Source organism: Tursiops truncatus, chromosome 1 (genome assembly GCF_011762595.2).
Source record: "Tursiops truncatus isolate mTurTru1 chromosome 1, mTurTru1.mat.Y, whole genome shotgun sequence".
NCBI classification, from domain to species: Eukaryota; Metazoa; Chordata; class Mammalia; order Artiodactyla; family Delphinidae; genus Tursiops; species Tursiops truncatus.
The window spans coordinates 112,522,911-112,544,631 of NC_047034.1; the positions used below are offsets into that span (position 1 = coordinate 112,522,911).

Sequence of the window (21,721 nt, forward strand, 5' to 3'; positions counted from 1 at the left end):
TCTAATATGGTGGAAGCCCTTGAGAGAACCAGTAAGCTTTAGAAGAATTTGGTATAAATGCTGATGATGCAGACAGGAGAAAATCTGCATGTTGAGATTCAATTATATGATTTTTGAACCTTTCCATGATAACAAACATTGCCATTTGCAGCTGCCTATAGGGCTACTTATAATCCTCAAAGTGTAAAAGTATGTTTTAGGATTTGCTTCTCAATACTGCTGAAAAGTCAGTTTTTTTTAACGATGCCCAAATTTGACTTGAGATTTCCAACACGTCTTCTTTTTTTCATTTTTATTTGTTTTTTGGCTCTGTTGCAATGCAACAGACACAAATACTTTCAGTATATTTCCCTATTGAAACCTATCTGCCAGATTTTGTGCATAGGTAATGGTAATCAGAATACAAATATATTCTTTTCAGGATATAGAACCATCAGGCAGCTGAACTGTATTCTTTTGCATACCCGTGGGTTATATTGTGAAGGAACCTAGTACACCCAAGGGGAGCGGGGTGGCAAAGGACCGGTGTGTTAAAGCCAATTATGTATCGTACATAAAAGTGCACATTAGCTACTTGAAAAAATTCACATTTATTTACTGTCAAACCGTGTTAAACTTTACACTGGATATTAGTGATGGGTTCATTATTAACAGGTTTACACAAAGGGATGAAAAGAAAAGCAGAATTTTGCTGAAACAATTTACATTTCACTAGAACTTTATCATAAAATAAATTAATTACTAAATATAGGCAGAAGGAATATGGAAGAGTAATATTTATGTTTAATTTTACTTTTTAAAAAAGAATAGGCACCTTTTGTTCACTAGAAAGTTTGTGAGAAGTGCCCAGTGCCCTCTTTGGCCCCTGTTCAAGAACAAACAGAGGGGTGACAAACAACCTTTTCTAGATTTCACCACATTTGTGCAAGGCATGGCATAACTGGCTTCAAAGAGTTTTTTTCCCCATAAAACACGTTCTTTTGGCCATAAGAAATTAAAATGTAAGAATAAGGACTAACTTGTCAAAGCAGAACACCGTATACAGTGGAAAATAAGTGAAAATGGGTAGAACTTACAATGACAAAGTGTAAGAAAAAACATTTGATAACATATGTGCAACCATGAGCTTCACACAATATTGTCTCCAAACTCTAAAATTATTTTAATGACAATTATATTTCCGTTGGACACAAATGTATTTATTTCACCCTAGCAATAGAACAAAATATAATTTCTTTAGCCATTTTTGAATAGGTCATTGTACAGTTGAGGAAACATATGAAATAAGGCCTGTGGCTTGATTGCTAGTGGTTAAACATGTTTTCAATCTTTGCCTTAATGTAAAAGGTTTGCAGTTAACTGCAAACTGATGCAGAATAGCTCTCCTGCTTTTCCAAGTCTTGTCAGGAACAGTAAGGTACAGTAAATTTGTCCCACAGGATTTTAAAGCCTACGTCTTGTATATAATACAATGCAGGCCTACAAAAATGGTGCAGCCATATTTACAAGTTTAGTTCACAAACTGCTGCAGTAAAATGGCTGGAAAGTTTTGTTTCGCTTGTTTCACAATTTCTCTAAACAGCAGCAGAAACTTAAAATACCTGGTTGGCATCTCTTTTCTTTGTAACAAATAATTCATTTTAGTATACTCTGTGTATATACAAAGTTTTTGTACGTTATATAAAAATTCACAGAACTGCAAGGTTCAGTCATCTTTTTTACACTGGAGAACCACAGGTCAACAGAGCCATCTCTTCAAGCAGAGTTTGAGGGAGCTGTATCAGGCCATGGAGCCTGTCTTTATTTACTAACACTTGCATGGGGCCGCTGGAATTCCTTAGCTGCACTATTAAAGACTTGTCACCAGCTGCATTTGTCCTTCTCTGACATCTCCTTCTGGAATACACCCTTCTTTGTTAATGGGGATTATGTAACCATCACTATTGCCCCTGCTGATCTGGTAGCACATCTGAAGCTGATGGCCAGCTCCAAGGTTTGGCATGCTCTTATAGTAAATGTCCTCGTTCTCACTCCTCCTGGATGGAGACAGGTCTTCTTCCATGTCGGGGCTGCTCTCCTGATACGGAGAGTCTCTAAGGTTGGGCATGCTTGTGTAAAGAGAGTCTCTGTTGGGGGACTGCAGGTGGTCCTCGGCCTCAGCTGTCAGCTGGGAGACGTAGCTGTCAGTCCCCTCGGGCTTCGCTTTCTTCTGGGGTTGGTACAGAAGGGAGTGAGTCCGCTGAGGAATGAGCGGTGCCTCGAGTTCTTTGTGATGGAGCTCCAGCCCTGGGTTGTCACTGTGCATTAAAGACGAAGCATCTGCCACGATAGCGTCATCTTCGCTGCTGCCCCCTCCGATCACAGGTTTGACTGGTAGTGTGAGCTCGAGGTTGTGAGCCTTGCTGCTGCCCCGCAGGTTGTTGTGCACTAATTCTGAAATGATCATTTTCTCAAAAGCGGAATCATTCAGACTTAGTCCACAGTCCACGACTTGCACGCTGTCATTATAGTCCCCCTTGCGTAGTGAGTAGCTGTTGTTAAAGTTACCATTTAGCGGTAGAGTATCCATGGCACTTGTATCCCTGGCATTGTTCAGTGAATGTCCTGAAACAGAAAAGGGAGGGGTTCGGTTACTGCCTCTGTTCCTTCCTCAAGAATCTTTACTTCTTTTGTACAAAACTTTTTAATGTCGTTCAGGACAAAGTTGTATTTGAAAGCTAACACTTGGAAAGTGCCAGGCTTTCCTGCATTCCCAACTGTAAACAGTTGCAACCCCTTAGATAACAGGAACAAGTGTGAAAGAATAATACTGTTTTCCAGGGAGGGAAGATGGTATACAGAATGTTGCTTTATCAATTTCGGGGAGACAGTAGTTATGAATTGATTTTTGGTCAAATCTCTGACACTCTTATAAAGACTTCACTCCATGCCCTTGCATAGTTAATGCAAAGCAATTCATTAGTGACATTTACGTTTTAAAGTACGAGACTATGGTTTATAAAAATAAAATTAACAGAATTTGTCCTAAACAACACTAAATTAAAAAGGAATAAGTCACATACAAAAACTGAAGGCAAATGTACAACATAAACCCACGTAACTGGCAAGCAACTCTTTAAACAACATTCTAACATTTCCTTTTTCTGGAGATGAAGTGAAAAAAAGAATGAAAAAATGGACAGACACAAAGAAGTCATGTTAAACAAAGACAGCCGCCTCTCATACTGACTGGACCAGGGGCCCACAAGCACCATCCAACAACACGATAGACAGCAGGTGGAATGACTCACTTTGGACAACTCACATCATGTCTGTCTGCTCAGGCTATCTGGCCTAAGAGTAGCTGATATATAAAAGAAAGTAAAATGATTTATTGTAACATGATGAAGAATTTCTAAGCTTCTCAGCAACTTAGAGCAAGGGTTCAACAAATTAGATTACCAGCAATAGCAGCCTTTTACTTTTTCATTGAATATTTCTTATTATTTTGAACTTTTATTTGGTACTAATACTCTCTCTGATAGCAATGGCCCCAGGCTCCTATTGGTCAAAGTTTGCCTGCAGCCCTGCAGTCTGCATCAGTCACAGTGACAGCACCGAATGAACCAGCAGAGTCTACTACTGTACGAGACTGGCCCACAGACACCATGGGCATGGAGGTTAAACGCAGAAATGTTAGGAGGTTTCTTAAGTATGTGTCACAGAAATTAAACCAAGAATAAATATCAACTGTGGAATGGGAAAAGGGTGTCAGCCTTGGCTAATATATTTTTATTTCTAAAGGAGTGAAAGATTGGATACGTCTGCTGAAGATATGAAAAGAGGTTCAGGAGGAAAAAAAATATGGTAACATGCTCTCTTTGAATCAGAGTTGTATTTTTCTACAGACATATAAACATGTAAACTAAGACATCACAGTGCTTCTCAGGCAGATGAAAAAAAAGTTTTAGAGAAAATTAAATGGTCTGTACCATGGAAAGTTAGGTTATTCATTCTCAAAATCCTAGAGAAAAAAATCACTTGTCTACAGATAAGTCTGGAAAAAAAAAGAATGAAATGATGTTATTGAAATGAAACTGACCACTGTGAGGCTGCTGCATTGTATGCAAGGCTTGGAGGAGTTTAGGAAAAAAATGAATTCTTCGAAAAAATAGGAAATTTCCCTTTTTAGTGCTCACTCCACTCTTAAAGCTGCAGATTATCCTAGAAAACTCAATGTCATGACCAATAAATACCTAATACATGCTCAATTAATTATCATTAGCAGAAAATGAGAAAATAGGTGGGTCATATTTATTATTGACTCATGTTATTTAGAAAATTCTGATCCAACTTCTACTTTTGAAAAGCTGACAATTCGATTTGTATCACGCTCCAAGGCATGTTTGACAAAATGAAGTTATGATAGTTCTTTGCATGGCTTCCTTTAGCCTCACTGACACAAATCTCCAGCTTTATAAATTTACATATGTGTCACAAACTTTAGAAGATCTACTACTAGGAAACATTTGCTGTTTTAAATTATAAGTGACACGGGGATCAGTTGCTAGCGTTTGTTTCCTCTGTCGAGGTTTGATCTTGTCATTTTTCTTTTTATTGTTGTTTAATAAATATAAAAATATATACTGGGTAATCCAAAAGGTGTTTTCTATGATATACTGCAGATTTAAGGACATCTTTGGCTGGTTTTGAAGAGGCAACTTTTTCTGCCCAAGTTCAGGTAATTCACTGGAAGACTTTCCACAGCCTGTAGCAAGATTACTGTGGGAATGCAGAAATGATAAGTCAATTATTAAGCATTCTGGTTGACAGTACCTCAGGCTTTAAAGAGCAAATTATTTCAGCATTGCATGTACTTAAGTATGGACAGCATTTGCTACAGACCTCTATTACTGACAAAAGGCAGTACATATAGATGTACTGTTTGAATTTGGAAACATTTGAGTTGCAAATTGTGAACCACTTGCCCGCTGAGTCTACTTCATGACTGCTAGTTATGTTTTAATTGTGCCGGTTAAAAATCATGCTGAAAAAATTTACATTTGATAGGCAAAGTTAAGTTTTACTCCCATACTTGTCTCTCTGTAGGTTGCTAGAGGAAAGCATAAGGAAAGTAAGAAAAACAAGAGAATGAAAAGAGAAGCTGCAGTTACGTTAAAAAAGAATGTCAAGAAAAAAAAAAAACGGAAACGAAGTTCTGTGTTTAATTTAGTGGCAAATATCAATCACAAATAAAGATTATATGCTAACTGTAATTATGCAATAACTTTCACCAAACTCTTGAAAATTCTGTTAATATTAAATATATATATATATTTTTTAAATAAATAAGCTATTAGAAAATACAGTAAAATACAGGATGGGTTAGTGACAATCTCTCCCCCTCCCCCAATAAAAAACTATAGGTATAAACTGACTAATATTAACTTTATTCTTAGTTTTTTAAGAAGAAAGAAAAACTACCATAAAGCTGCACTATACTATAGTTTGGTTACATTGATAATGCTGGATGTAGTTTTCTATACCTAGGCATCCAAATTATTAGCTAAGTCATGCCAGAAGCAAACTCCGTCAGCAAGCTTTAGAGTCAACTGAATAGTATATTACATAGATAGGATACCTCTAAATGATATAAATCTTGAAGATGGGCTCTCAGACCATGTGATGTCAGTCCTGTAATAATATATTAAGATTTATGCCACCTGTGTCAAAAACATGGATAATTATTGGTAAATACTATCATGACTGAATTTTTACTATAATATAGTGCAGTTTTAGAAGCCTGGCATGGGCAATACCATAATGCTTTTTAACTGAGAAATTAAGGATGTAATAGTAAGTATATGGCAACTTGAGTGTTCTAGAAAGAGGGCAAAGATCAGAGTTCTGTTTAGCAGCAAAGAAAGGTAGTTGTATTCGTAAGTATAAGCACACCTGGTGAGTTAAACACAGGAGCTGAAGGGGCATTACATACAACTGTTTCAGCGAGCAATGTGTTATAAGGGTTGTTAGTGCCGTGGGGTCGAAGAAGAGGGTTTGTTAGTAGGTAATTGCCAGTCATTCCTAAAGCAAAGAAACAGAAAAAAATACATCAGTTCTCTTATTTTAGTGTTGCAGTTGCAGTAAAGTACTTTTCGTATTCATCAAGGGTAGTGGATAAGTTGGCAATGGAAAATCTGCTGAAATTATCTGACTGTATTTGAACTACTAATTTGAAGGAGAAAGGGAAGAGGGAAGTTAAATTTCAGCAATTCACAGGTGCTTTCTAAGTCCCCCAAGTAAACACCTGCTGAGGATGACATTTACTAATTTATACAAAATCACTGTTAAACAAAAATGGCAATTAAATGCACAGAGATCAACATTATGTTTCAAGATGTTACTGCTTAATATTAAAAACCTAACCACTGAGGCCCAGAAGAGGGAATCTCAAACTTTCAGAATTTACAGGTGTGGGATTATCCCTCATGAAAACATCGGTGTTAATACCAACTCTGATACAAGCAGGAGGAAAAACAACTTTCACAAACAGGTAAAAAGTATGACACACTGCACCAAGCTTCTCTTAGTAAATGCAAGAGCACACATGCTGAGGGGAAAAAGAGACTGTGTATAATGAATTATTAGACCATTCACAAATTCTATCCAACAAGAATTCTCCTTCTGTAATCTTATTTGCCAGGTTTCAAAAATGAATCATTGAATAATTCATTTCCTTTTTGATAGTCATCTTAACAGAATTAGGTAAAACATCAGAGCAATGGAATAAACACACATTTCACTCATTCTAACTGACAAATTACAAACCTTTCAATACTTATCAAACATGCGTTTTGCATAACTAATGTAATTTGGCTAAAAATATTTTAAAATTCAAGTTGGTTTTGATGCCATACATGTGCTTTTTTTCATTTTAAACCAGAATCTCATCAGAACAATGTCAACAATGAAAAATGTCTTTCATACTGCATTGTGATAAAATATAACATATTATATTACAAATCAGTACATCAAAATTACCTGGATAAATTACCTTTCCAAGAATATATACAATAATATATGATTTTTTTCAAAGTAAATTGAAATTTACTAAACTTGTACTCAGGAATATGTGTCTGTACATGTACTTGTGCCCTTATCTGGCTAAATTATTTTATTTGCCATATTGTTTTAAGTTGGAATTATATCGATTATGTGATAAGTTTAAGGCTATAATTGTAGACACATTAAATAATAACAATTCAAATATAAAAATTACTTTGTAAATTATCATGTAGTTTAATTATGTGTTTATGAAGAGTTAGTATAAATGTTTTGACATTTACTTTTTACTTTTTGAAAGAAACGTAAAAACAGAAGAATTTTACAAGTAAGAATTTTCACTGCAAAACTGGTACTGTTTAATGTGAAGAGTAGTTATTCTAATTATATTAATGTTTTAAGAAGAAAACTTTCATAAATGTACGTTTAGAAAGAATAAATCTGTATTCACTAGGAAACCATTTTAATCTGTGGCAAAGCACGTTCTCAGAAATTACTTTTTCCAGCCTCACTCTGTTAACGTGGTATTTGAAATCATACTTTTTGCATTACATTATTGAATAAAAAGAATTTATATGTACTTTAATAAAAGATGACTCAACAGGTTTAAGAGCTTGTGATATAAACCCATTTGAGAGGAAAATTCAGCATTTTCTCTAGAATTATTGCAAATTGGCAAAAGGCACAAAATTTAAATTGTAAACTCAAATTTTCCTAGTAACTGACCTTGATTAAGTGTTGAAGTGCTATTGATGTCACCTGAGATAAAAGACGATTCAGATTGTTTTCTCACAGTGTCATTCCACATCCTTCTTATACGACTCTATTAACATAAAATAGCAAGACATATGTTATGTTAGTTTTCCCAAGCTTACCTTACATTAGACACACAAAGATGTACCCTGAACAATCTGTGCAGAATTATCTTTTGACCTTTTTTAAAAAAAATGTGCATTGATTCTGTTCTAGAATGAAGGAAGTCTATACTCCTCTGTTGCTTCTCTACTAAGGAGTATTTAATTTTCCGATCTTAAAAAGAGTGTTCACTTATTGTCTTTTTTTAAAGTGGAGATGGCTAGTTAGTCAACAAATGTTTACTGAATGCCTACTGAGTCCTGTGCTATGTGAGCTTAGGATATCTAATGATTATGACATACTTCTTAAAAAAGTATACCTCTCAAAAAAGGATGTTTACACCTAAAGAAACACCTTGAAGAAATACTTAGGAAGAAATTAAAACCAAAATACTAAGAAGGCAAGTATTTGCTACCTAGATCATTATAATGAGGAGACAATTAGTACATCTGAACAGAACATGTCTCAGAAGGCTTTCCATAAAGAAGATTAATTAAAGATGCTGTCAAACTCTTTGTTACCTGTGTGCCAGAGGAATACCGAGCACTGGTTCTGGTGGTGGACGCCTTCACTGAGCTGTGAGGGCTCTCAGTTGGGAGGCTGCCGCAGCAATACGAGTGTCTGAAGCACTTGCCATATTCTTTTCGTACCTGCATTGAATAACCACAAGACCAAGGGATTAATATAAACATACTTGCTCCTCTCTCTCTAATTAAATGAGCAGACGAGACAAGAAGTCCCACTAACACTTTTCCGTGGAGATTACAAAGTCAAGTTCAATTGAAACTGGTGAAATGGTAATCAGAAAAACACCTCTGTCCACTAGACTGGCTAGTAGGATCTTTAAAGGGTGATATCACATGTAGAAATGCTTTATATACCCTGTTTTCATTATGCAAATGTTATTTATTAATACAATGGTAATATCTTAAAAGCCTTATTCTAGCTCTAGCCTTAGTAAACCCAATTTTCTATTTCATGCTAAGAAAATAAGATAAAAAATTTAGTATTTTCCCTGCTTAATTACATTTAACCACCTGTAATTCAGTCATTTAAGGTTTATATGCTTCGGGTCCTCTTAGGTAGGTCAGTACATAAACGTCTTTTACTAGATTGCATGGTGTTGCAGGTGACCTCTTTATAATGAAAGACTACTTTGGCACAAGAATAAAGGAAAAAAAGTCCTTTGATACATATGTCATTAATTAGGATGGAATGTTTTCTTCATTTTCTGATGTGTCTAGCTCTAACATTTAGTGTAGAGAGTCTAAGATGCCTATTCACTTCATTAGCACACAAGGGAACTATTTAAGCAATTTCCATTCACATTAACGAGTTACCCAGGTAATTTCCCTTTTCCCCTGAAGTTTGGACATATGAATAGATAGAAAAGTTGTCAGGCCTGAAAGAAAGTTGAAACGTTAAAAAGTGAGGTCCAAACAACTGCTAAATAATAGTGCCCCACTTAGGTGGTCAAGAATTGGGAGGAGGGGGGAGAGTTCTGGATTCTGTACAGCTTTGCTGGCATATAAACAGGTTTCATTGAGGCTAAGAGCCAGACTTTGAAATTTCAAGACAGAAGAAGGAGAGGCTGCATAAGAGATTATTTTTTCTAGTAGGTTACAAAAAACACTCAAAGGCTTCCCTCTCCCCGCTCCCCCGCCCAACACCATTTCTATGCTCAGTATCTGCCTGCAAAGGCCAAAACTCTGACACTTATTCCTTGGGAAATTAGAGAATTAAAGTCACTAATGACCTTTTAAATCTAAGTGCACTTGAATTTTCATCCTCTTAGCTTTATTTAATTATATCTATTAGAACAAATAACAATGGGGGTGAATTTTCAAAGCATTTTCTCTGCCTAAATATGCTCACTCAAGCAGTTAGAACCATGATTTTAACTAAATCATCTTATATTCTTAACAATTCATCCTGGCAGCATCCAATAGGACATATCCAAGACTAAGTAGAACTTGTTCAAAAGAAATGTAACACAATGACTTTAAAATGTAATTGCTAATTAAAAAGCATAGCAAAATCTCTGTAAAATTAATATACAAACTCTATGAGGAAATAATGATGACCTCATCCTTTTTCTGCTAAGTTTATGCTTTGTCAAAAACATTTGACAGAAGGTATGAATATGTGATTATGTGCATGTATATAAAATGCTCATCTATGCAGAAAATATATAAAAACCAAAGTAATTACAAGGTTATACCTGTATAATGTTTAGAAAGTTAAGGTTCATATTAAATAATACATGATACCTCACAAAAAATTTCTGTACAATTAATGTCTATTAACTGCTCTGAAATCCTATATAACCAAGACAATGGCAATCAAAATGGTATTTTATCCAAATAATACCCTCCGGTGTTGGATTTGCCTAATGCCTATATTGCTGTGAATGTACATTATTATCTGTCAGCATTGCACATTCCACTGTCATTATCTCACAATTATAGCTTATCAGAACTGATGAAAGTAACAACACTATCATCTTGTCAGGACTGAAAACATAATAGTTTTCACTTTCACAACTCTATTTCTCTGTTCAGTTTAGTGACCAACTAGTAATAACGGAATAAAAAGACTACGTTAGATATGCAGACAGGGAAAGGATGATACCTGGTGATAGGCATAGACATTTTAAACTTAAATGGTAGCTAAGCTATTCTCTTAGGTTTAACATCTTCTTGTAATAGGTTAAACTTTTTCACCTTCAACTTTAAGTTTTGAGTCAATTTTGCTGACTCCACTTAACATTAAATCAGGACAAAATAACAAGATGTGAGATATGAAATTGCTGGGTTTTAAGATCTTTCAAAATTACTCAGAAGACAACACTGATATTCATTTTTCTGTATATCTTGTGCTTTTAAAATTTAGACCATTTATCCTTATACTCAATTTTGTTTTGAACCACTGCATTCCTTTTATTGAGCAAAGAACAAGATTATTTAACTTTTTATTTTTCTTGTATACCCTTTGCACAAAGCATTTTTGTAGACTCCAAAGAAGAAATCTTAACATAAGTATCTAGTTTATAATATTCCCAAACTGACATTCAAGAGATGACTGGTATTGACACATTTTACATGTGAAGCCTGAGCTTCCTGACTTTCATTACAATTAATTTATGATTAAAATATAATATTATTAATAATATTCCAGTTGTAACTTAAAATCTTCCCTATTATATATATTATTTTCAAATCAAAGAACAAGTTAAGCAGAGCCTCTAAGTGTTTTCACTTACTTTCTTTTGGAGAGCACAGTGAAAGATGAAAATGAACACTCCCTGGAAAGCATTAAAGATGGTGAAGAGATAAGCCATCACAATAGTCTCCTCATTAATAAAAAGCAACCCAAATGACCAGGTTAGGCCAAGAAGACACAGAAGAGCAAAAGCGCCAAGCACCCAAGACCTGAAAAAATAAAGTGAATTTCATCAACAGGTTCAATGAGAGAACAACACACATCACACTTAACTATTAACATATCAGTAGTAGCAGTTGACTTTACGTTCACATTCAAATTCAACAGCATTTTGGCTTTAACCTTTCATTGATTAAAGAAAGAACAATAGCATTTAGTACTGCAGTCTCCAGTGAAAACAGCAACAGCAGGTATGACCTTTTCTTACTCAGAATAAACAAGGTATGAAAACTATATTAAAATACAAGGTGTAAAACATCCCCCATGACTTTATTGTCTTTTATGTGCATTTTGGTAAAAGAAATTAAGGAGTCCTTAATTAGTTTACTCCTATACTTTTATTCCTGTGGTGCACTCAAGACACTGAATAATGTGACACATACAGAAAGGTTAAATGGCAGATAATCACTTAACACCTAAACCTCAGATTCTAAGAAACTAATCTTAGGTGAACCTAAGGTTTTATAACTGAAGCATGAAGAAGCCTAGCTGAAATGAGACAAAAACATGAGAACAACTTCAAAATAAAATAATTTGGGAGAGATTTCATCATGAATAGCTTAAGGAGAAAGGAACTGTAGAAAATAGGACGGAATGAGAGGATTTAAAGTCAGTGCATTCCATGTCTAACTAATGATCTTACTTGATAAATGGCTTATTATCTTCATAGCTAGAAAGCATTATAAGCAGAAAAGAGAAACAAAATTATTAGACAGAATTAAAATAGAAAGTAATAAGAAAGCATTTATATATTTTATAAAATTAGTCAAAATTAAGAAAGTCAAAATGCAGAGGCAAACAATTAAAAAATAAAGGCATATTATAGTTTAAAATATTCTAGCAAATAAGATATTCCAAAATAATTATAAAAATTAAGGGCAATTCATGATATTGACGGATTTGTAAAAAATATAAATCATGCCATAAATTTGTTAATGTAGGGTTCTACCTTACCCAGGTAAGTCCGTATTATAGTAGCCATCACAAACACGGTAATTACTGGTGTAGATGAGAAGACAGAAAGAGGAAAAGGAAGAAAAGAGAGAGATGCTAAAGATTAGCTCTCTCTCTTACCATGCAACATGCAATGAAGCTGGCACTAACCTATCTAAAACTTTATCTAATTAAAAAAAAATTACCCTTACTATAGATCTGCCATTTTTAACATTAAAAATATTTTCCACATCCCATTATAACCAACTTGAACAATACCTCCTCAAATTTTAAATTAACTCATATTTTAAAAAATTACTCTGAAAATGCTTTTATAAGATGACTTAGTGAATCAACAGCTATCAATTTTTTGTTAATTAGATAACATTTTTCCATTGATAGGATATTGCAGTTTTTTTCAACATTGAAATAAAGTAAACATTTCTTTAATTATCATGAAAACAATAGACAATCTCCAAGTTAACAACAGTAATGGAGTAAATTCTCTTAGGAAAACAGGATTAGAAGTAGAAACTGCTCAGAATCCTTAATAAATCAAAAAGTCATTTAACAAAACAAACAATATAATCATATCAGTCATGCAAACAGGAACATCATTTTGAATTGCATTTTAAATTCAAATGAAATTGCTACAGTGATATGGAATTTCCACAAAGCCACTGAAACAATTTCTTGGCTTTAGATCAAGACAGAAATTATTACCTAATTTTTGACCAATGTCTGTGACATGGTAACAGTGAGACTCAACCTTGATCAGTAAAACTTCATTCTGAATAATTTCTACAGGTGAAAGATGGTATTCATGTATTCCCTGTGGAGAATACCTTTCACTTTGTCAAGCAGTAAAATTAAAATACGAAATACTTACTTAATGTTTTCCAACCTGCTAGAATCTGGTTTCAATGTGTTTGAGTGCTTCACCATTTTGCACAATGTGATCACCAGGAAGATAATATTTAGCTGTTACAACAAATAAAGAATTAGATCACTATGACAAAAAGTAAAAATTATACATTTTTGCAAATATATTTAATGGATTAATGCAGTTAAATATGAATAACACGAGTATATGGTAGATACTGATTCAATTCTAGTTTACTTATGCAATGATCAAGTTGAGTCTAAATAAAAAAATACTCTGGCTACATATGATCGATTTTTTAATAGATCATTTGACATGAAACTGAAACCTCATTAAATCAGTATCATGTGGTGATGATTAAATAAATTAGACAGCCTAAATTAGTTTCTTTAGCTAGAAGTACTCCAGGGCCTAAAAACCATCGAATGAAAACACAGAAGTGAATTCCTTAGAAGGGGCATTTACATCATGTAGCTTATAATGGAAAGATCCCTGAATTTGGGACCCTAAGAATTAGTTGAGAGTCTAGTTCTTGATTTTGACTGATTAAATGAGGAAAATTAACATTTGCATTTGCATACTCTTTTTATAAGGTAATGGTGAAGATCAAATGAGATAAAATATATGAAAAATGTTAGCTGGTTATATAAAGTAAGATGAACTTTAAAATATATAAATGTATTTGCTATTTAAGTGTTAAAGACCACCATTTCTTTCTTCCTGATGTCTCTATACTGTATGGAAGTAGGTAAATTCCAAAGGCTGTTTTGAGTCCCTCTAAACACTCAGTTGTACAAAGAATGTAGATGCAACAAATGCCAACTGGGGAAGATAGAACCTGACATGGAAGCACAGTCTGGCAGGTCAACTTGAGAGAACTCAGAAGATAAGAGTTGTGTTTTGACTGAGGAAAGTTAAAGGTTTGTAATTTGCATTTGCTTCTACGGAAGCCTGGCAGAATGCTGGATGGAGTGAAGGCAGCTTCCATTTTTATGCTCTAAAAATAAAACTGTGCTAAATCGCTCCTGGATTCTTTTTGACATTTTATTTACTTCAGATTATTACTTTAAAAAAGACAAAATGAAGTTATTTTGTGAGGATTAAGTGATTTAGTGAAGGCACAAAGGGTATACTCAGAAAAGGACCTGTTTATATGTAGAGACAAAAGCAATTCCTTGGTAGTAAATAACCCACATAACTTTGTTACAGTAACGCGATTATTTTTACTGAGTCACAATACCATCTGATAAAATGATAACATTATTTTCCTCATTCATCACCACTTCTGATTTTATAATTAGGAAAAATGATGTAAGGCAATAAAGAAAATTTCCAAGTCCTTCCTAACGAGTTTAAGGAACAGAGCAAAGGCTTTAAGCCCTGTATCAGTCATTTTGTCTACTGTGCCTTGTTATTTCTCTTAGATGTAGAATTTCCTCTTAAGGACTAAAATAGGCATAATTTGCAAGTGCTGGCAGACAGCATTCCATTAATTACTTGAGGACAAAAGAAGCTCTTTGCTTAAAAAAGTACTTAAAAATTAATTTCTTAAAATACTTGTCTAGAGAAAAAGTAAATAAATTGGTAAAAAAAAATGTCTAGCTTTATATTCTGAAGATTATAAAGTCCAGTTGGTCATACATAAATAAAGGCTTACATTTTCAGGATTATTACAATATGATTCATTTCATTCAACAAATATTTATTGACCTTACTGCTCCACACAAGAATGTGCTTATTGTATAGGGATAAGACACAAATTTTTGCCTTTGAGAAATTAGGGAGATCTTTCTGATAGTACAATGAATACTTGATTTGATTTTAAAGAAGCATGGTACAGTTTATCTCTAATTTTTTTAAAGTAGTGCTTTTACTTTTTATTTTCTATAACAGTAAGCCTTAACTAGGACAATTTAAGAATGGTTAAAAACAAGTACTCCAAATAATCATAAAAACAAACCAACCAACCAAAACCCATATAAGGAAACAAAGTAGTTACAACACTTATGTAAGAATGGCTGCCCTAACAGATTCAGAATCAAAATCTTTTAAACCTCCTAACCCTTCTTTTTGAATGTCCTGATAAAACTGTTTATTTATTTTATTACAAACTTCCAGACCTAGGGTTGCCCTCTACCCCAACACCTTTTGTTAAATAATTTTCTGAAGCACAAAAGGGCCACAATTTGGAGCTCATTATTTTCTAAGCATATTACTTATCCCCTCAGGAATAAAATAATAGTAGTGGTAGGAGTACATTCAAGAAAAGAAAAAAAGTTATTACCCACCACAATGTCTAAACCACAAGGAAAATAAAGAATGTGAATGTGAAAAAAATGTGGATGTATCAAGTATTATGCTATAAAAAGAAAATAAGTACAAAATGTGAACTTGTGGGGGTTACATCCATCCAAACAGATTTTTCAATGAAGAAAAACCAGCCCCCACAAAAAAAAAAATCAGTTATTTAAGAACTAGCTTATTTTCCAATAAAATTGAAATGAAAATGAAGTGTACCTATGTAAAAATAGAATTAAAGCTTAAATATGATACAAAGACATTTGTTTCTTGTTAAGACAGAACTAACCAACTTGAAAATGCCACAGAAAACATATTTCATTTAATCCTTAAAAAACAGACTGTTAGATGCATCTCTCCTCACCCTACTGAAGTTTTTAATGTTATATATGTGTTCAGTGTTTCTTCCTAGCTACAAAGATAATACAGTCACAAGATATAAAGCTCAGAAAATTACAGGAAAAAAAATACCCCACCCACAACATATAATCCTATCTCCAGAGGTAGTAGGTAGCACTTGGATAACCATTTTACAAATCTATGATGTTAATTATCTTGCCAAAGACTACTTAGCTACTGTAATGTCAATGCTGAGATTCAATATACTGTCTTCTGGCTCCATGGCCCAGTCTTGTCAACAAAATTAACCAGTTTATTCTGGTTGAGAAAATTAGCAGTCTTCTAACAAACAAAAGATATACTAGTTTTGTATTTTTTTAAAAAAGGTTCCACTTCTATAAAGAGTAATCTAATTTACCACTCAGTCAGAGATGACCAATGAGTTGAAGATATAATATTAAATTAATTAATACATAGAACACACTATCAAAGAAATTCTAAATGACATACAAAGGTGTGCTCTTCAAATGATTTCCACTTGATGGGCTTGCCATAACAACCAATTCTCCATTTCCTTTGTGAAACACTACCATCCCATAATCAGCAAATAGCTAAAACGTCCACACACTTCTATTCCCACTAGCCAAATTGTACTTTGAACAGTTATTTGTGTTTTCTTAATCCTGTCTGTGCTAGTTATATTCATACACAGCTAAATATCACATAAACCCATAAAACCCGAGTGGGGAAAGAAAGCTATTGTTTCTAGCATATTTAAAATCAAATGTTTCAAGAAGATGTTTTAAAAGTGAGTCTCTTTAAAAACAACTTAAAATCCTAGAAAAATAATCATAAAACCACAGAAGGACTCTTGCAGTCAGACTGTTTCACAAGTGTCTGTGAATTCTCCAATTTACAGAAACTGAAAATAAAATTTTAGCCAACGCACTAATGGTTAAGTTGCCAAGAAATTTAGTTAAATCCAACACTAACTTAGTCTTTGAAATACAACGACGATATATAATTACTGAGGCAATGGTATCTTTAATAGGAGAAAATAACATCATTGTCAGACAAAGTAATTACGAAAAAAGGTATGCAAGACTTATTGTGAATCACAGCGTAAGAGCAAAAACTGTTAAGCGTGAGATATTTTTCTTTTCCTCAACTCCACATTAAAAAATTTTACTAATACAAATTATTTACCAAAAAAATGTCTATTATTTAGGTACTGAACATTTTAATACATTGCCAGCAAAATATATGTGAGTGAAATATTTTCTGGAATTAAATAGAACACTTACTGAAGTGTTAACAAGTTCTTTAAACTGTGGTTTTAAAGTTCTCTGATTTTCTCCAGTGTCTAAAAATGTAAATGCTAATTTTTAGTTTCATGGATAAATACTGTTCCTATGATCTTTTTCAGGAGGCAATATACTCTAATAAGAGTTATAATTTTGTATAATAAAACATTTCAATAGATTTTCTTCTTTTCTCTTCTACTCTTGTTCTCTTAAAATGTAACTATGGGAATCAGAACAAGAAATAGAGGGGGCAGAAAAAATCTTTGATAAAATCTATTGTCCAAAATAGTCACTTGAAGACTGAAAACCTTAGTTTCAAATGACGTACTGAGTTCTTTCTTCTTAACCTTTTCCCTATGACATAAATGGGTCTTTCTAGCCATATACTTCTGTTAAACAGAGTATTTTGGGATAGGTTGAAAGGTGCTATGCATCAATGAGAAATGAAAAAGATGGAGTTACAGCTATGTACATAAAGATTGTCTACAGCTGGTATACATGTCATTAATCATTCGTGTAGAAGCCTCTAGTAAGTACAAGTTAACAGGATTGTGTTACATGTTGTATGTCAACTCACCAGTCTAAATGCCCACACTGAAGATTAAGTTTGAAGATGAGGCAACTCATCCAGGAATTAATCAGATTTTAACTCTGCTCTGTGTGTGTGTGTGTGTGTGTGTGTGTGTGTGTGTGTGTACAGGTAAATAGGTAGATGGGTACCTCTTAATAGAATTCTATGTGAAAGAGTGAGACCAAATTAAAAAGAAAAGAATTCTCCTATTCAGCTAAAAAGAGTTAAATCACTAAATGGGGCATTCTTTCTCTTTCAATAACAAATAATACTCTTCTATCTATCCCCAAAAATAATTTCATAAATTACTGTTTAAATAATCTGTCATGTAATTTGCTGATAAAATTCATCACTACTTGATGATACGGCTTAGCTAATCCTCACCCATATTGATGAACATGAAAATACAAAGAGTTTAAAGAAAGAAAAAAGTACCATAGATTATAGGAGTGCACAGTTTGTTTTATAGTTATCGACCTGCTCAATTGAATCATATCCATTTGAGCTTAGGAGCTTAAAATTCATTCCAAAGCTTGCCGTCCTGACATGGATATGATAAGACACAAGAACAGAAACACCACTCTGAAGTAACCTAACTGAACTGCACATGTTCTGACCCTTTTTGTCCTCCCTAGAGCTTTTGCTACCTGGCAAATGCAACTCTAAAACTGCACTTGTATCTCCAGATCTTTGCTGTTAGCCAAGCAGAAACCTATTTCTCCCTGGGACTAGCAGCCAGAGAGGTGTTCTCTGAGGAAGACTTCTAAGTGAGTGTGTGAGCTGAACTCTTACTGAACTGAATTAATTATTAACGATGCAGATGGAGCTGTCCAAATGATAAGAACAACTCCTGACGTGTCATGATCCAAGCTTTCATTAAACCATTTCAGGCATACTAATGGTTTCCCACTGCTCATTACTTACAAGCACTTTTCTCATAGATATAATAACTCTAGTGCCTGTAGGCAAGACATTCTATAGAAATACAGAAGTAGGAAGTTTTATGTTCTATAACATGCTTTTTTCCTTCATTGAAAATTATTAAAAATGTACACTTATTTAATACTACTAAGTTATGTGATTTCAATTCAGAAAAGCTGGAAATGCAAAACTATGCTTTCTAGGAATATCAATAGGTACTTTTTGTTATTCCTTAAAAGGACAGTATACAATATAATTTATATTGTATAAATTTTTAAACTGTGTCTGAACTGACTTTTAAATGACCTATATCACCATAAGGATATATACAGGTAAACATATTAATACTCAACAAACATGTGCTGTACAATCACATATCTCACTTTAGGTTACATTTGAGATGATGTTTTACACTTCAATACCACTCTGTCTTTCTGTGTTGGGACGATTAGAGGGCAAAGCAATTGCAGGAGAAGAATTACTCCCAGGATCTGTACTGTGATTGCTACCTGCTGTCTTGTTTTGTTTTGTTTTTAAGTTGGGAACACCAAAGCCCTTCACATCTCAACGTAAATGGCTTGGTAAAGGATAATAATGACAAGACTAAAAAATAATGGTAGGCTCTCACTATAAAAGGGCAATATAATAAAATGTCCTTTACCTCTTTTCTTACTGGAAGCTGAGTATATATGAACATTAACTCCTTTCGCTCAGTGAAATGTTTTTTAATACTCTAAAGACAGTATTTATCTTCAGAGATAGAAAATAAACAAAACTGCAGTAGAAGTATAGATCAAATATCCCTAAAATGATTTTTACAATTTTCAAAGTATCAGTATGTTCGGCCAAGGGGTCAGGGAGAAAAAAAAAGCTTGAGTTTTTAAGGATCATACCCCTTTCATATCAGCTGTTTGTCATTTAATTCAAGATAGGCTTAGGCTGTGTTAGCATAAGTAAGCAAAGAACAAAAAATTGGGACAATCATCTGGATTGAATAATTCTGATGAGAAATCAGCTTTCCTAAGAACACTTGAGAGTGTTTTTTACTGGTTCGATTCATACAGGCATTCATCTCAAATTTTCATTTTGCTTTCATAAGTAATTGTATAAAAGAATTCATTTTAGTGACAAAAGTAGTTTTAAGTTTCCTTGAACTACTAAATTTTTTTCTTAATTTTACTGACGTACTAGTAACTATAATTGTAATACTATTAACAGTAGAAATATCTTAATAAGCTTACTTGTGTCAACTTTTTAAAAGAAAAAACCTTAATAGGAATAAACAGTTATAGGCAATATATAAACTTGTTTCATTTTCAATCTTCTAATGGTCAATAACACCTATTTGTAACAGCATGATGCTAAAACCGAGTGAAGTTTTAAATCCAAATATTTTAGCTTTTTTAAAAAATTTCAACTATATTTGAAATATTTGACTACTGATAATTTAAGTTAAAAAATATCTTAATGTCATTATACTTAAGTTGTATCAGGTTTATTTTAAAATAAAATTTCTTAGAAACCAATATTTTTATTTGGTATTTTAAGTCTTAGAAATGTAATTTTATTTCTAATGAGTTTAAAATTTATTTAATATTTATTTATTACGCTAAGCTTAAAAAAACCTTTTTTATGCCCTAAAAAGAATTTAGGGTGTGGACATTTATTTAAAAGTACTAAATTACTATGTGGAAATGAAGATAATAAATATTAAGCTAATGTTCTTTTACTTCCATAAAACATTCAATTCATAAATGCTACACAGGCTTGGTGCAGAGCTAATACTATAGATTTTAAAGATGTAACTTTGTGAACTAAACCTCTTAACAAAAAATTCCACTACTCAAAACCAAAATATACTATACATATCAGTTATTCCTTTCTAATTATCAAACTACTTTAAAATCATACAATCTTAACATAAAGATTAAGACCTGACATTTTTGCAAATTAAATTACAAATGAGGGAAAAGTATTTCTTAAAGGAAAGAGTGTTTTTAAAAATAGTACTAATTAGCAAGTGTATAAACTCTCAATAATGATATCGAATGTAAAATATACTACATAATTTTATTCTGTAAGCTAGACATGCTTATAAATCTTTGAATGCACAGATAAATTAACAGTAAAACAAATTATCCCTGTTTCAATTGTACTGATAAAGCAGCAAGCTAAAAATGAAGGAAAAATAGAGTCTGCTTACCAGAATAATGAAGGTAACAGGTCCAATGAAACTCCATATGAAATAGTTATCAACATGAAGCCAGCAACTATTATGAAAAGAAAAGAATATTAAGTAGCTTCAATGGATGCTCAATATCACAAGTAAAGCAAAATTTTAAAAATCTAACAAGCAAAAGCATCTTTACACTTACCTTTAAAAATTAATTTATCATGGGCAAGAACAATTTGAATAATTCTACTGTTCTTCACTTTAGGTTTTAAATTTGATAAAGACATGCATAATTATGCTTATATGGGGAAAATAATAACTCCCCTCCACCCCAATCCTGATGTAAGACCTCTGACTTTACTAAGAAATACGCGAAACTTGGTATTCCAAATTGTCTCATTTTTAAAAAGTTCTTATCTTCAAAATTTGCCTTTAGATCTGTATCTGAGCTAAAATGTTTAACCCTATGGAACATAAGAGATTAAAAAAATAAGTGGTCAGATGTAATGTTTGTTGCAAAACAGTATAGCACAAATATAACACCTCAACTGGGAATGGATGAATACTAGAAAAAAAAAAATCAAAGCATAGAATTCATACTGTATTAGAGTAAATGATGCATAAACTTATTAAGACAGATTATACTTAGTGGTTCATTTTTCATATAACATCAAATCCTCAATGAATTTCTTTTATTTGTCTTTCATCATCTGTGTAGTCAAAAAGCTTTCTTTAGTCCAAAGAATCTTTATATAACTAATTTTATCAAAGGAAAAAATAAACAGAATTGGAAAGCAAATTCATGCCTCTAGCAAATAAAATCCTTAGAAACATGGTCTACCTTCTGTCACTTTCCATAAAAATATTTTTTTATAAATGAATGACAGTGACTTATTTTAATCCTTTCAAACTGCCTGATAAAATATTATCAAAGTAAAACATATGGGCTGGAATGTGGTACT

At 33.0% G+C, this 21,721-nt stretch overlaps 1 protein-coding gene across 12 annotated transcripts in view; it reads right to left on the reverse strand.

Annotated features, from left to right (window-relative positions):
- Positions 1–571: 571 nt before the first annotated feature.
- The window catches only part of ADGRL2 (adhesion G protein-coupled receptor L2), a 271,627-nt gene continuing 250,477 nt past the window's right edge, over positions 572–21,721 (reverse strand). For 7 of the 12 annotated variants that reach the window (XM_033864355.2, XM_019919571.3, XM_019919572.3 and 4 more), the window contains 6 exons: positions 20,790–20,856; positions 13,160–13,251; positions 11,159–11,327; positions 8,418–8,546; positions 7,768–7,864; positions 572–2,604 (listed from right to left, as the gene is read on the reverse strand). In XM_033864355.2, coding sequence (XP_033720246.1) covers positions 1,850–2,604; positions 7,768–7,864; positions 8,418–8,546; positions 11,159–11,327; positions 13,160–13,251; positions 20,790–20,856 — 1,309 coding nt within the window. In that variant the 3' untranslated portion in view covers positions 572–1,849. Of the gene's footprint in view, positions 2,605–5,620; positions 5,703–5,934; positions 6,064–7,767; positions 7,865–8,417; positions 8,547–11,158; positions 11,328–13,159; positions 13,252–20,789; positions 20,857–21,721 lie in introns of all 12 variants that reach the window. The other 5 variants (XM_033864360.2, XM_019919578.3, XM_033864361.2 and 2 more) reach the window with 3 other exon arrangements.